General features: G+C 34.9%; 1 protein-coding gene across 5 annotated transcripts in view; it reads right to left on the minus strand.

Annotated features, from left to right (window-relative positions):
* The window catches only part of sick (sickie), an 86595-nt gene that overhangs the window by 11601 nt on the left and 59478 nt on the right, over positions 1-15516 (minus strand). For 4 of the 5 annotated variants that reach the window (XM_088033843.1, XM_088033845.1, XM_088033846.1 and 1 more), the window contains 7 exons: positions 13308-13672; positions 11895-12005; positions 11614-11845; positions 11421-11564; positions 11329-11355; positions 10921-11123; positions 9724-9875 (listed from right to left, as the gene is read on the minus strand). In XM_088033843.1, the coding sequence (XP_087889969.1) occupies positions 9724-9875; positions 10921-11123; positions 11329-11355; positions 11421-11564; positions 11614-11845; positions 11895-12005; positions 13308-13672 (1234 nt within the window). The remainder of the gene's footprint in view (positions 1-9723; positions 9876-10920; positions 11124-11328; positions 11356-11420; positions 11565-11613; positions 11846-11894; positions 12006-13307; positions 13673-15516) is intronic. The other variant, XM_088033844.1, reaches the window with a different exon arrangement.

Here is a 15516-nt window from a genome sequence, read left to right on the forward strand (position 1 = left end):
CCGACAGAAATGAAATTTGGGGAAGTTGCTACTCTTGGTCTGTTTATTAATTGTGGCAAAACGACAAAATTCTGGAGCAGGGGGGTCAAATTCTAGAAATTTTTATGTTTAGAACAAACCAAAAAAATTTCAACATTTTTATAAAGGTCAGTAACTTTAGTAATTTTAGGGGTTCAACAATGTAATTTAGGGAGATTACTAGTCTTGGCTTACTTATTATCTGTGGCAAATCACAAAATTCTAGAGCAGAGAGGTTAAATTCTAGGAATTTTTATGTCTAGAGCAAACCAAAAATTAAAATAAAATAAATAAAATAAAATAAAATTAAACATTTTTATAAATGCCTGTAACTTTAGTAATTTTAGTCGTACAACAAGATAATTTGAGAAGGTTACTACTCTTGATTTACTTATTGACTGTGACAAATGACAAAATTCTAGAGCAACGGAGTAAATTCTAGAAATTTTTATTTTTAAAACAAACCAAAAAAATTAACATTTTAATAAATGCCTGTAACTTTAGTAATTTTAAGGATACAACAATGAAATTTGAGGAGGTTACTATTCTTGACTTACTTATTAATTATGGCAAATTACAAAATTCTAGAACAACGGAGTAAAATTCTAGAAATTTTTATGTCTAGAGCAAACTAAAAAAATCAAGATTTTTATAAATGCCTGTAACTTTAGTAATTTTAGCGATACAACAATGTAATTTAAGGAAGTTACTACTCTCGACTTACTTATTAACTGAGGCAAATGACAATATTTTAGAGCAGGGGAGTCAAATTCTAAAAATTTCACTTTTTAGAACGAACAAAAAATTTCTACTTTGTAAACACCTGTAACTTTAGTAATTTTAGAGGTACAACAATGTAATTTGGGGAGGTTAGTACTTTTGGCCTGCTTATTGACTGTGGTAAACGACAAAATTCTAGAGCATGAGAGTCAAATTCTAGAAATTGTTATTTTAGAACGAACCAAAGATTTTCAACATTTTTTTATAACGACCTGTAACTCTTGTAATTTTATTGGTACAACAATGTAATTTAAGGAGGTTACTCCTCTTAACCTGCTTATCAGCTGTGGCAAACGACAAATTTTTTGAGCCACGAGGTCTAATTCTAGAAATTTTGATTTTTAGAACAAACCAAAAAAAAAACAACTTTTTTATAATTGCCTGTAACTTAAGTAATTTTAGGGGTACAACAATAAAATTTGAGGAGGTTACTACTCTTGACTAAGGGGTCGATTTCAAGTGTGACTTGCGTTACTGCAAATCCCATTTGCAACATAGCAACGCCAATCACCTTGCTCATACCTTGGCAACGGTTGCAAATTTGCATTAACGCAGTGACTTGAAATCGACCCGTTACTTATTAATTGTGGCAAATGACAAAATTCTAGAGCAGCAGAGTCAAAATTAAAAAAAAATATATTTTTAGAACGAACCAAAAAAAAATATCTACATTTTTATAAGTGCCTGTAACTTTAGTAATTTTAGGGGTACAACAATGAAATTTAAGGAGGTTACTACTTTTGACCTACTTATTAACTGGAACAAATTACAAAATTCTAGAGCAGGAGAGTCAAATTCTAGATTTTTTTAAATTTTTAGAACAAACAAAAATTTCAGCTTTTTTATAAACGCCTGTAATTTTAGAAATTCTAGTGATACAACAACGTAATTTGGGGAGGCAATTACCACGCAATTCAGTGTTATTTTACGAAGAATTTCCACCGCATTTGCCCCCAATTTCCTCTCCTTCCCCAGCCTCGGAATGTCCAATTTTTCCAACTAATTGACCACCGCGCATTAATTTCTTCGATACAATCTCCCTCACGTGACAATCAATAATTAATTGTTCATATTCAAGATAACACAACCTCAGAAGGCGATTAACTATTCATAGACGGATTACGCAACTTCTTTCGTCATCTCGACCAAACCCCATTACCATGACCCGCCAACCACCGAATAAATAAGAACCCAGAAATACTAACATGTAGCTCTAGGGTCGGACATGACCGATACCGACTCCTCCTGGTCGCCAATTCCCACCAAGGAACTATCGGTTTCCCAAACGGAGACGTTGAACATCCGATTCTTGGATCTTCAGGTACACTCGCCAAAGAAGGAGGTCGCGGAGGGGCCCTTGGCGGACCCACTCGTGGTCTTCTGATGGTAGCAAAGCCATCATAGACCGTCGAACACGGCATCGTCAACAACGCATCACTGGAATTAGATCGGAGACGTTGGCAATTTCCGAATTCGCAAAGGATCTGCGGTTGTTCTTAGTGGACCGCACCTCAGAAGCCATCAAGTTAATTGAATAAACGCTTGAAAAATGAGCTAACACCCTGCACTCCATTACATTATTAAATGTATAGCGTGAGTCAACTTAGTGTTATTGAACTTAATAAATTCAATGGTGCTTCTGGACGTTGGAGGTTTTTATGACCACGACGAAAATAACGAAGTTTGACACGAACGGACGAGTTGCTTTTTCATTATGGGATTGGTTTTCGGTTCGAAATAGATTTTAGATTTAGTGGAGCGCCTGGGGATTTTGACTGCGGATTACAGTTTCAGTGAATGAATTTAGCTGGTCAAAGTGGGATTGTGTTTTTAAACTATTAATTACAATGTTTTTTCATTGTTTAAACAAATGACTAAAAAAAACAATTTTGGAACTAATAATTCTTAATCACATCAACTGTCAGTCGCTAAACTAACCGTGTTAAAGATGCAAAAACAGAAGAGGCAATGTTTATCGTTCTGTATGATGTTTCTGCTATTTTCTTCTTAAATTTTTTCCATGTTCTTTCCTTTTCTTGTTTTATGCTACAGTTTGTTCTTGCTCTTGACAATCGTTTAATTGAATTAATTTTATTGTATAAACAAAGCTTTAAAAAAAATAAAAAAAATGAAATTTTTTTTTCAATTAAAAAAAAATAAAAAAAATCGACCCATTCTCGGATATGCGGGAATAATCGCAGAATTAATTAAAGTTTTTTGTGATAAAATAAAATAAAAAATGGCGAAATTTGAGAAAATAACGGTTTTTCTCAAAAAAGAAAAAAATTCATTGATTTATCAAAACCATCTTAATTTTTTTTTGAATTTTTTCTGAAAAGTACATTTCAAAACAAAAATTTTGAAAAAATAAACGTCCCAATAAGTTAATTTTAGAAAAGTTATAGGTATTTGAAAATATAAAAGCCATTTTTTCGAAAAATTCATAACCTTTTTTGGGTTGAGAACAAAAAATTGAAAAAATTCTGAGAACTGTTTTTCATAGGGTAAAAAAACTTTCAGCCAAATCGAAAAAGATCGGGGCCAAAAGTGGTCGATTTGCTATGGAATACCCCATATCTATTTAGATAAAATTTCACATACAAATAAAAAAAATTATACTATTTAAAGCAAAATTATATGCTCAAAAATTAATTTTTAATAGTCTTCTGTTTAAACAATGAAAATTTTTGGTAAACATTGCAATTTACAGTTTAAATAATACAATCCCATATCGATCATATAAATTCATTCACTGTACCTGTAATCCGCAGATTTTGAACACTCCAGGCGCTCCACTAATATATTTCGGCTAAATTTAACGAACTCGAGGATGCAGGATGTTCGTACTTGAAGAAGTTAAGAGGATAAATTGCGTGAAGTGGCGGTAGGCGGCAGACACCTCCGAAAATTTTGGGCGATTGATCACCAATAATTCCGTCTAATCACACCGAATAAAATCCCACTAACCCTGCGGCGATAGCGAGTGTCGGCCATTCCAAAGAAATACCACAAAAAAATCCAATTACGGAAAGATTTATAAATTGCAATCCGATTGCGTAATGTACGAACTAACCAAAACGAACTCCAAGTGTCTTAATTGCATTTTAATTGGTTTCAATGAGAGTCAAACTACAGCGACATTACTATACTTTCCATGGTAATTAATACAAAATGCAAGACGACACTTCCTGTCATTTCTTCGTTTAGTTTGAGCGAGAAAAGCGAGCTAAATATTGAAACTTTCGCAAACAATTAGCACAATAAAGTCGTGTTGTTTTTGACGTTGATTACATGATAATTATACATGTTCCTCCTCCGTTCGGATGCCTGTCATTCTTTCATATTAATTTCCAGCTCACGTACGAAATTTTTGACGGAACAAAAGGAGCCGATGCGGGTTCCGGGATGCACAAAGAAAAATCCAAGAGTGGCGAAAAGGAGCTTTCGTCATCACGCTATCAATCAAATTTGAAAATCAATTTACATAAAGAGTGCTGAGGTGTTTTACTTATCACTTTGCATATATTTGCGTTGATTGGAAAAAAATTACCAACGTCTCCGTTTTCAATCGCGAACGCCGCAAAAAACCAAAACAAACACAAAAACGTAATCGTTTATACCACTACACTCACTTATCTCGTTACGAACGTAATTAACAACAAATAAGACGTCAAACGATCACGAACACGTGAAATATTATCCTCTGGTTCGAACAACTTTGCGCTCCGTTCGACTGGTATAAACAGACTGAATGACTGCCACGCCAAAACGACGAAGAGTGTGTGATCCCTCCTTCACCAATAACACGCTTCGAGTTCATCTGCAGCTACCTAAAAAAAACCGAAATCTCCGAGGTTTGAATTTGGGCAAAAATTACCGAAATTTCCGGTGAAATCGATGAGATTGAGGGCAAAAATAGTAATGCATCAGAAAATTGATGATTTTTTGCCACTTTCACCTCAGAGTCGTAATGTGTCGTTTATATTCAGTCTAAATTCATAAATGGAACCGCTGATAATCTATAAATAATAAAATATGGAAATTCCGGGGAATATAAATGTCAAAACAATAAACACGTCGAGAATAAAGCCGATAAAATTAGAGTTAATAGAGTCGGGTTGAATCAAAGCCTGTTTTATTTTACAGGAAACTATGATATCGACCTCAATTTATTGTTAATTGTTGGGAATATTCTCATGGTCTCAAATCAATTTTACTGTTATAACTGGAAAATGATCATTGTTCGGGAATTAATTGAATTTAGTATTTATTGAGAAAAACTTTCTCCTGCTAATCTCCTTAAAGCGACGCAAAAACGGTCATTTTCAAAGGTACTCGCCTACCTGGCGGTGATTTTATTAGTGTTGAAACCTAATTCTGTCAGGTTGTTTGCAAAAAACTCCAAGGTTTTGGCGCATTCATTATCAGAATTTCAACATTCGGTTAGAGCAAATGTTTACAAACCTGCGACACTTATTTACAATTTAAATCTTTGGTCTTATTAAAGTTTCAAGGTTTTCATAATTTTCCAAAGCGAATTTAAAGAGGGCGGAAAAATTGCAACAGTTTTTTGAGAGCACTGTAATAATTAATTAAAAACGATAAAAAAGTAAAGAATCTAAGAATAATCTGAGAGAATTTAGAAAATCGAAAAAGCGAACAGAACCTGGGGAATATAAAGAGAATATAAAAAGCTAGAAAATAGAAAATCTAGATCTAACGAGATCTAAGGGAAATCCTTAAGGAAATCTAATGAACACTTTGATTCTTTTTAGATTTACATTCTTTTAGATTTTTAGAATCTCTTTAGTTTCTCCACTCTAAAAATTCACACCCTTGTTGCAAAATGTTGTAACTTGGTAACTTTGCACAAAATCCTAAAAATTAGATTTTTTGTTGTAAAATTTAGAAATTTAGCACAGTTATTGAACAAGTCTAAAGTAGTAACTCCCCCAAATTCTACTCGCTTAGGATCAAAAGTGTATAAATTATGAAATTTAGTAGAAAAAATCACGAAAATTTTAGATCGTCCTCAGAAAAAAAATCCTAAAAATTCCAATTTTTGTTCAAAAATTTTGAAATTAGCAGTTTTTGAACAAGTCGAAAGTAGTTACTTCTCCAAATCCTACTCGCTTAGAATCAAAATTGTCAAAATTAGAATTGTCAAATTAGAAAAAATCTCGAAAAATTTTAGATCGGCCTGGAAAAAATCCTGAAAATTCCATTTTTTGTTCTAAAATTTTGAAATTTAGCAGCGTTATTGAACAAGTCTAAAGTAGTAACTCCTCTAAATTCTACTCGCTTAGGATCAAAATTGTCAAAATTATAAAATTTAATAGAAAGAATGTCGAAAATTTTAGATCGTCCTAGAAAAAAAAATCCTAAAAATCTCATTTTTTGCTCTAAAATTTTAAAATTTAGCAGTTATTGAACAAGTCGAAAGTAGTAACTTCTCCAAATTCTATTCGCTTAGGATAAAAATTGCCTAAGTTATAAAATTTTAATAAAAATAATAATAAATAAATAAATTTCTAAAACTCTTATTTCTTGTCCTAAAATTTTGGAATTTAGCACACTTATTAAACAAGTCTAAAGTAATAACTAAAGTAAAAATTGAAAATTTTTAGATCGTTCAAAATAAAAATTTCTGAAAATTTACTTTCTTGTCCTACAATTTTGTTATTTATTAATTTAACTCCTAACAATTTTGTACAAAAAAATTGAAAATTTTTAGATCGTTCAAAAAAAAAATTTCTGAAAATCACTTTCTTGTTCTACAATTTTGTAATTTAGTACAGTTATTAAACTGATCGTAAGCAGTAATGCCTCCAAATTTTTGTTTCCAATGTTATGAATTATTACCACCAATACTTTAGCAAACTGAACGTCTCTATTAGCACTCATGAATATCCAACGTCATCAATAGTGCATAAATAATCTCTAAAATTTTGATACGGCCATAAACAAACCCATTAATACTCCATAACCCGACGATTTTAACATTTTAGTGGGTGTGAACGCTACGATAATGAAAGATAAATTAAAATAGCTAGACACTACCGCTGCACAAATCTCTCCGATCTGCTCAGTATTTTAGCAACGCTCCATTGACTCGAAAAGAGACTTCCGATGCGGCGCCACTGATGCCACTGAATAAGAATGAAAGAATTTTTCCCCGGAATGGAGCAAAAAAGTGGCATTCAAGTGCGCGAAAACGTGTTATTTCCGTTTCTAGTTACAAAAACCTCACTCAAAAAAAAATGCAAATATTGGTAGTAAATTATGTGTCCACATTCCTCCACCATCCTCAACAAAAACCGTTAATTGCGAAGATAAATAGCGCATAATTGCAGCAATTACATCGTAATAGCCATTTATGCAAGTATGTTGACATTGTAATTAAATATTTGTCTACGATTACTATAAATAAAGTGACGTGTGGAGTACTTGTAATCTTGATCAGAAGATATTTCTACATCTGGTTGCTGTTGGGGTAGTCTCTGGTGTCTAGACCACGTCACGAATCGTGTGTAAATCAAACTTTGAAGGAAACCACGACAAGTACCACATAAAGGGTCACGTACTTTCCAGTAGACCAAACATCGCTTCCACGCCTTGTTCTCTTCAGGTACTGTCAAACCATCTGTCTATCAACTTATCATCAAAACCATGGATCAAGGAACTTTGGGTCAAGTACCATGACGAGGATAAATCGCCGTTTCTTGGATTTATGGGGCTGTTTTGTAGATTAGGGATGTTTACCAATCGTGGGTGGTTGACACGTGTGATACAGTTTGACATTCTTCTTCGCAAAAATGCCACATCATCGTGTTTCGTAACCGTCATTACGGTTTTTGTGTTGTAATTTTCTTTTTATAAGATGCTAAAGGTTTTAAATTACCGAATTAGGATTACGTAAGGCGACCTGGAGGTTGTCATCGTCATTTTTATTTATAATTATGAATTTTAAATTGTTATTGATGATGCCATGTAGGTGGAGATTGCAAATTGAATGCCACTTCGCGATAATAAAACTAAAAACGTACACTACCGCTCAAAAGTATTTGCCCATTTAAAAATATAATTAATTCTTTTGCAATTTCTCGATTATTTCTGCTGATTCTGTAGTAAGCGATAACTCTATGTAACAACAAAAATAATTATAATTATTTATTTTTTTCATATTTATCGTTAAAGGCTGACGTATTTTTTGACATGTTATCATTAATTTTGTCGAAATGTCGTTATATTAAGAGAAAAAAAATATTTTCAAATATTTCTTGTTTCGCTGTTTTCCTCACTGCGAATTAAAAAGTGGGCACAAGATGACAATCTAAATTATTGTGAATCTATTTATCTACGTAAGGGGGTGTTATATAACAATTAAATAGGTGAAACTCGAAATAATCTTCGCGACGAAATTTTGAAAAGCGTATAAAGTTTATTTCGGCATTAAAATCTCCAAATTGGCTATGTCAAGGGTTCAATTTTTCTTTTTGTGAAAATTGCCCCTGGAGTCTAATGGCATGAGTGAGTCTTTAAAGTCAATAACATTTATAAATCCCAGTATTTGGAGAACTTCAAGATCATTTCACTAACTGCTATTTTGGGTTGCTGACAAAAAGGAAAAAAACAAAAATTGTATTTTGAATTTTTAACGTAAAACTAAATTTTATTTTAATAGTTTATTGTATTTTTAACGCTTTTTTTAAATTTTATGAATATAATTTTTAATTTTCCAAAGCGAGAAACAAACAAAATTTTCAAAAACATCAAAAAAAGAAAAAAATGCTGTTAGCAACAATGAATTTTATAAATATGAAAACGAAAAATGCCAAACAAAAGCGGAAGAAACAAATTATTTTGGAGTTACGTAAAAAAATGTTGGTGAGCAAATACGTTTGAGCGGAAGTGTAGAAATTCTTTGGATTTTCTGATTCTTTCGTTGGCACCTCTAAACTTTGACCCCAATTTTCTTATTTTCTTCGATACAAAATCAATGCGCATACGAAACAAACCTCGCCATCTGCTAACGACATAATACCTCCACTTTAGATGAAACCCTCGAGAAAATCCCAAATCATTCAATAAACTCTCCCCCATCGAAATTACCGTCATTTCGAGGTATAAATTTTCCATCAGGTGTTACCAACTGTATAATTTTCCAATTCATACATCATATGCCATAACATGTTCTTGCAGCTCGCGCACAGTTAGCTTTTGTTCGTGGAAATCGAGTTTTTGCTGTGAAATGTATTCAGTGATTGGAATTTTCAAGAGCGATTGTCTACTTTGATTCCTTAAATAGAAGAAGGTGACCGACGAGTACTAATCCCATCCGGTAGGAGTAACCTCACGTGGTATTTCTGCCATATCTAATGTTCGATCGAATCATTGATTATCTCTAATGAGACAGATTTGTGGTCTATGCGACAAATGTTTCACTTGGCGGGAGGTTTATTGTTTATATGTACGAAAAGTCAAGGAATTCAAACACCGTTAGGTTGGTAGGTCTGGTTCAGTGCTACCAACGTACTACCGATTAACAATGCATACCAAACAAAACGATTGTCATTGTTGACAAAGGTCAAATCAAACGAATGGAAATCAATTAAAACACCACAAACACTCCCTAAAATCATTATTTTTCGTTTATCTCTGTAATTATTCCTCTCTGTTATTATTACATAATTACGCAACCTCAGACTTATCTTCAATCATAAAAACTCTTCGTTTCTGTAACGACGACTTATCACGCTTCGGGCTAAATATAAGACGCATTACACAACGGGTTAATGCCGCATCCATTAAAAACCCACACGAGTTACAATAATCCGATTATAGACACGAAATTGTATTATCAAAAATGATGTCGTCACGACTTTACAGTGACAACATAAAAAAGAAGAAGAAAAAGAGACTTACGTTGGTGCTGAGTTGCGACGTCAGGGTTTGAACTTTTTCCTGAGCTTCTGTAAGCTCTCGCCTAAGCTTGCGGATTTCGTGGGCTTGTTTTTCCTCTGCTGAAGAGTAAAGACTCGAGGCGGTAGAAACCAAACTTATCGAGGAGCCGTGTACTGAAAGAAATTGTAATCTAAGAATTATGCATTGAAATAGGGGCGAAATTAACTCATTTTGCAGTCATAAAATTGGATTTTGATCGCCTTGATGCAGGCAACCAACTATACACCTCAAATATCTTGTCACTGATGACATAATTTCAATGGCAAAAATACTTATGAAAATAGTGGCATTTTTTATTCTTCCGAACGTGTCGAAAGTAATAACTGCTCTAATTTTGATCGCCTTGGCGTTCAAATCACCAAATTTACGAAATTATATAATAAATGGAAGGAAATTTTGGTTTATCCTCTGAATAAAAATTTCTGAAATTGCTCCTTCTTGCTCTAAAATTTTGAGATTTAGTAAAGTGTGTTGTAAATTAAAGTATCGACAAATTTTATTGTTTTAGTGTTTAAACTGGCAAACTTACGGTATTTTTTTAGAAAATTCAGATTTTTTTAATCTTCCTAAGGGTAAAAATTTCTAAATTTGTTTTTTCTAGTTCTAATATTTTGCCATTTGACACAGTTAATAAACATATTAAAAGTAGTAATCAGTCCAATTTTTATAGTATTGGCGTTAAAACTACCAAAGATACGGAATTCAATAGAATAAAGAGGAAAATTTTCGTTTATCTTGTCAAAAAAAATCTAAAATTGTTCTTTCTTGCTCTAATATTTTGGCATTTAGCACAGTAAATAAACATGCAAAAAATAGTAATTACCCCAATTTTGATTGCCTTGACGTTAAAATTACCAAAAGGTCCACACAAAAAAATCAGCCTTATGCGAATTATTCCGAGGTTCATGCTTATTTTGCCTGGACTACAAGTCTAAAACCTCCAAATTACCACAAAATGTCTTAATTTCCCTCCACTATCAGCAAAAAACCCAATTCAATTAAAATTAATAGCCCCTTTAAATCAACAATTATTTTAAACAAACCCACGCCCAAATCTCCACAATTTGCACGTTAACAAAACCCATAAAACTCTCGCAAAGCCCACAATCAAATAAAAACCAGTCAAATTAACAATATTAGCATAATTGTGAAACTCACCGTCGTCGTTTTTGGGTATGCTGTGTCTTGGTGTGGACGAATGTGTCGGAGACAAGGGGAAAGTCCTTGCACTTCCTGGGGCAGGACTAGTGGGCTGCGACCAATGACTGAGCGCTCCGATAGGAAGGCAATAATACGGTTCCGTTTCCGGTTCAGTGTTTCTATGTAACATTGAAGGGTAAAGCTTTTCCGACTTTGTAGATCTGAAATGAAGATGGTGTGAGAGAGGTGATGACACCAGGAAGTGTGATCTGTCAAATGTGAACAACGAAAGCGGACGAAACAGTGTGCTGAAGCGAGTTATTGCAGCTAAAGATTTGTTTGGTAGTTTGAATGACATGCGAGTAGACATATCGTTAGCTACAATTGGTTTAAGATGCGTTAAAACTTCGTTTTTCCGCTCAATACCTGGGGAAAGTCCGTTCTCTGAGGTAGCTGTCCACAAACAACAAACATTTATTGTATGTAATCTCGGGGTTACTTTAAGGGGGTACAATTACCTTATACTATTACTTCTGCTAAGTCTCGACGGGGAATCCCTTAGTAGTCTAGTGTGCGTTAAGCTGCTTCGATGGCCGGGAAGACTCGTTAGACTTTCCATGCTGTCGGTTTCCGACAATCGAGGAGCAACCGAGTATGTGTTACTAAAACAACAAAACGTAACACCTCTGTAAGGATTGGCAGCAATGTTACCTATGTCGCAACCAAGGAGCGTACGGACTAGTATTCTCTATTGCTTGAGTGTCGGAAAGAGATCCATCGCTAGCTTTAGGTCTTCCTTGTCTTAAAACTAGTCCATACTCCTGTCCGGCACCTTTTGGAAGACTTTGTGATCCCATCAGTAACCGCTCACGGACAGACTGACTGAGCTGACTCGCAGTGTTACCAGTGAGTGAATAACTCTTAAACTGTGGTGCATTTGATTCTACAAAAAACAGTATAAATTACATGGTATTACTGCAGGTACGACTTACTATGAGATTGTTGCAAGTCACTGGAACACGTCTGGGTTCCCCCTGAGACTTTAACTTTCGTCCTCGGCACTGCGGAGACGTTCGCTGTCTTCCCTCCTTGCCCCTGCAACACTACAACCCCCGTTATTAATCCATTAACGCCCGCTACCAGAAATAATAATTTTTTTTTCATAAATTTTACATATGAGATTTAGTTTAGTTACTTGAGTGATCCTACATAAAAAAAACCTTTAAAAAAGTTTTTCTTCTTTTTTTTTCTAAGCTATCCTATAAACGAGCATAGGACACTAGGCGAATTCATATAAAAGCGTTCATTAAATAATTTGCTCATTTCATCAAATCGGTGATCATAAGTACCTCTTTTCCTTATGTTCTAACAGTAATAAATTTAAACTATTGTAATCATAAAGTTTTTGTTTTTGTTTCGAAATTTTGGTTGAGAATTGTTGTCTCCATAAGCCTGGAGTTCTGGGACACCTGTATACAGGACAGCATAATTTAGGACCTATTATTATTACATAAAAAGCAGAAAATATGTACAAAATATGCGGTTTTGTTAAGAATGAACCTTAGTTGTTATAATCCGTTAATCAAATTATTATTCAATTTATCATTAAACAGCAAAAAAAAAATAAACATGGTAAAGTGATAAATGCACTGAAAACCAAGGTTTTTCAATTTTTTTTTCTAAAAATTGAAACAGCTATTTGCTTGAAAAAAAATGGAAAGTCCAAAGACAGTAGTTTATGGTAAAAATTAAAACATACAGAAAAAAACACAATTCTAAAGTAAAAAAATTGTAAACTGGCTGTCCTATATACATATGTATACAGGGTGATTTTGAAATATTATCGGAAACAAAATCACGGCTTTACAGAAATGCGTAGAAAACGTTTTCGGTGATTTTTATTAATTTTAAGATAAAGGGAAAAAATTCCAAAATCCGGACCTTACTCGGCGCCGCTGATATGCACAACAGCTATTTAACAAACAAGTTGGTTAATGAAAGCGATTAATAATTGAGCAATTTTAACCCTTAATAAGCGAGATTATTAATCGCCCATTAACCATAGAGTTAAATTAACCATAGAGCCGAAAAATCATGCATTTTTAGAACCCAGAAACAAACGATCACCGGAAAAATAACCTTAACAACAACGCAGAGCATTTTGTTCGTTAATAATGTACCTATGCATAGTAACCCTAGTAACCTTAGTAATCAGTAAATTGGAATCAATTTCTTTTATTTTTTTCTTAAAACTGAGACAGCAATTTCAAAAACGAAACCTGCCAATTTCTTTCATTTACAATAAGCTGTAACGGATTTTTTTTCTGCCTCTATTTTATAATCACCCTGTATAGGACACTGAGAGGTAATGGGTTAACACACTCGCCTAATTCCCATTGTCTTACCTGTCCCATTGGGTGTACCATTGGTCCCATTCGTCACCGAACTACTCCTCTTCACATACCCGAAACTCTGCGGCACTCCCCTCACCTTCGAACTCTTCTCCTTACTCCCATGGGGGCTGCTCCTCCGTTCTCTCCGACTACTCGTGGGACTGGAGGGTGCGGGCGCTGGAGGCGGCGGACTCCCAACGCCGGGAGAGTCTGTGTATCGTTTCCACTGACCATGTTTGGTGTCTTGTAAGGCTACTCCATTGCGGGAGGAACGGGAGGTTACACGGGGTGCGGGGGGAGGAGGAGGCTCCTCCACGCGCCCCCGTCGGGAGGCTTGCTCTGTCAACACCGTGAGGCCGGGCGAGATGCGGGGGGTCCTAAAACAATTAAAATCACGTATGAAGAAAGAGTTGAACCAGCGCCCACGGAAGCGCGCCGAAGAATGACCGATGACAGCGTCGTTTACGCAAGAAATGTTAATGCGCTATGGGAACAATCTTATCAACCTGTAATAGCGCGACATGCACGATTTATTAATCACTTCCCGGCAATCAAGAAAATTAAATTAACGATTGTAATTGGCTACGGAAAAATGCTCCACTTCTTACGCCTATCGGATCGGATAATTAGGTGTCAATCAGTCATTTTAATTCGTATTATAATCAATCCGAGTTTCTTTATTAATAATTTATAGCCGCACGGGCTATATTTCAGCTTTATCTGTGATGAATGGGAAGTTATAATGTCACGAAAGATTTATTTCGAGATAATCGTTCTTTTTTTTGTGTCGGTAAGTTTGGTATTGATCTTCTTAAGGCGATAATAGAAAGAATGGGAACGTGTTTAAGACCACAGTGGCTGGGGTGACCTTTAACCTTAGTGCTGCCAACTTAAAAAAAAACGCAATGCCTCCTAATTAAAATGTGTCCCATTAACCTCCTCCCAAGTCCATAAATCCATCCATTAAACTCTCAAAAGAGCATCGTCCTCGTAAAAAACCACCACAATAAACAAAAGCGGTGAACATATGCAGCAACCCTTTTATCTGCGTAAAACAAACCCATTTCGTGATTATTTTCCCAGGAAGCCAACTTTGAAACTAGAAATTTGTTGTTGCTGATGAGACGATGCTTTATCAGCGGGAACAGTAGGGGGATGATGCGCACCACGGATAAACAAGATAACGGACTGCCAAGTGTCGAAGCTATTGTTGAGGGTGTTTTTCTATAGCGAATTCAATTACTTAAATTCGAGGTGGCGTATATCGATCTTGGGGTGAGGAAGATTTGTGGGATAATTTGGCGTTTGATCGCGAGTCAATAAGGCAAAAATGAACGCAATTATTTAATCTGAACGGCATTATAATCCCTGTATGAATATTTCATTAGAATCGCTTGAAAAATTTTCGAACGGGAGCCAACATTTTATGGTCTGTTTACTCCGGAATATTTGACTGTGCATGCAATCAAACCATTGAAATAAATTCTGGGAATTTGTCATAAATTCAGCTTGTAATAAATCAAATTTTTATGTTTGAGCGACTATAATAGTACAGTTTATACAAAAAATTGAGGGCGAAGCGAGCGCAGTTCTGGTTGAAAATTGAAATGACTCCTTTATGTTGAAACGACTTTGATAAACATCTTCAAAGGGATCAAAAGTTCTCTCTTTACGGCCGCTATTTAAATATCGGGTGGGTAATAAAAATCTAATGGGTCTGAACAGTCTGTATATACTTTTCAAAGTGCAAATCAAATGTTTGTCAGACATTAGCGTGGTCAAATTTGAATAATGGAAGTGACTGATGGTGTTTACTTTCGGATTTTATCGTAGCTCAATCGTGACTCACATCCTGCAGACTTTTCTTATTCGAACGTGTCCTGTTTTGCCACGAAAATTAGGGTACAAATCGATTGAGTTTCCGGAAATAGGAAAATGATCCGATCACATCTCCCCTACTAATTAACAATGACACAACATAAACAGAGACCAAAACAATGTAAGAAAAATCATACCAAAACTTTCCCGCCTCGTGGAACTTTCCAAAACCATAACCACCATCACAGGATTTTCCCCAACTAACCACAAACGACACAAACTTTTTCCGAGTGGTCCGCCAATGTGCGACTTTCGTTAATAATATTTCAGTTAGGCCCAGTGACCATGTCTGTCTGGCGTCTACGATATGAAATCGATGAGGGGGCGCATGTACCCTACGGTT

The sequence above is a fragment of the Gnatocerus cornutus genome, chromosome 4 (genome assembly GCF_029298725.1).
Source record: "Gnatocerus cornutus isolate USDA-ARS CGAHR chromosome 4, icGnaCorn1.1, whole genome shotgun sequence".
In the NCBI taxonomy this organism is placed as follows: domain Eukaryota; kingdom Metazoa; phylum Arthropoda; class Insecta; order Coleoptera; family Tenebrionidae; genus Gnatocerus; species Gnatocerus cornutus.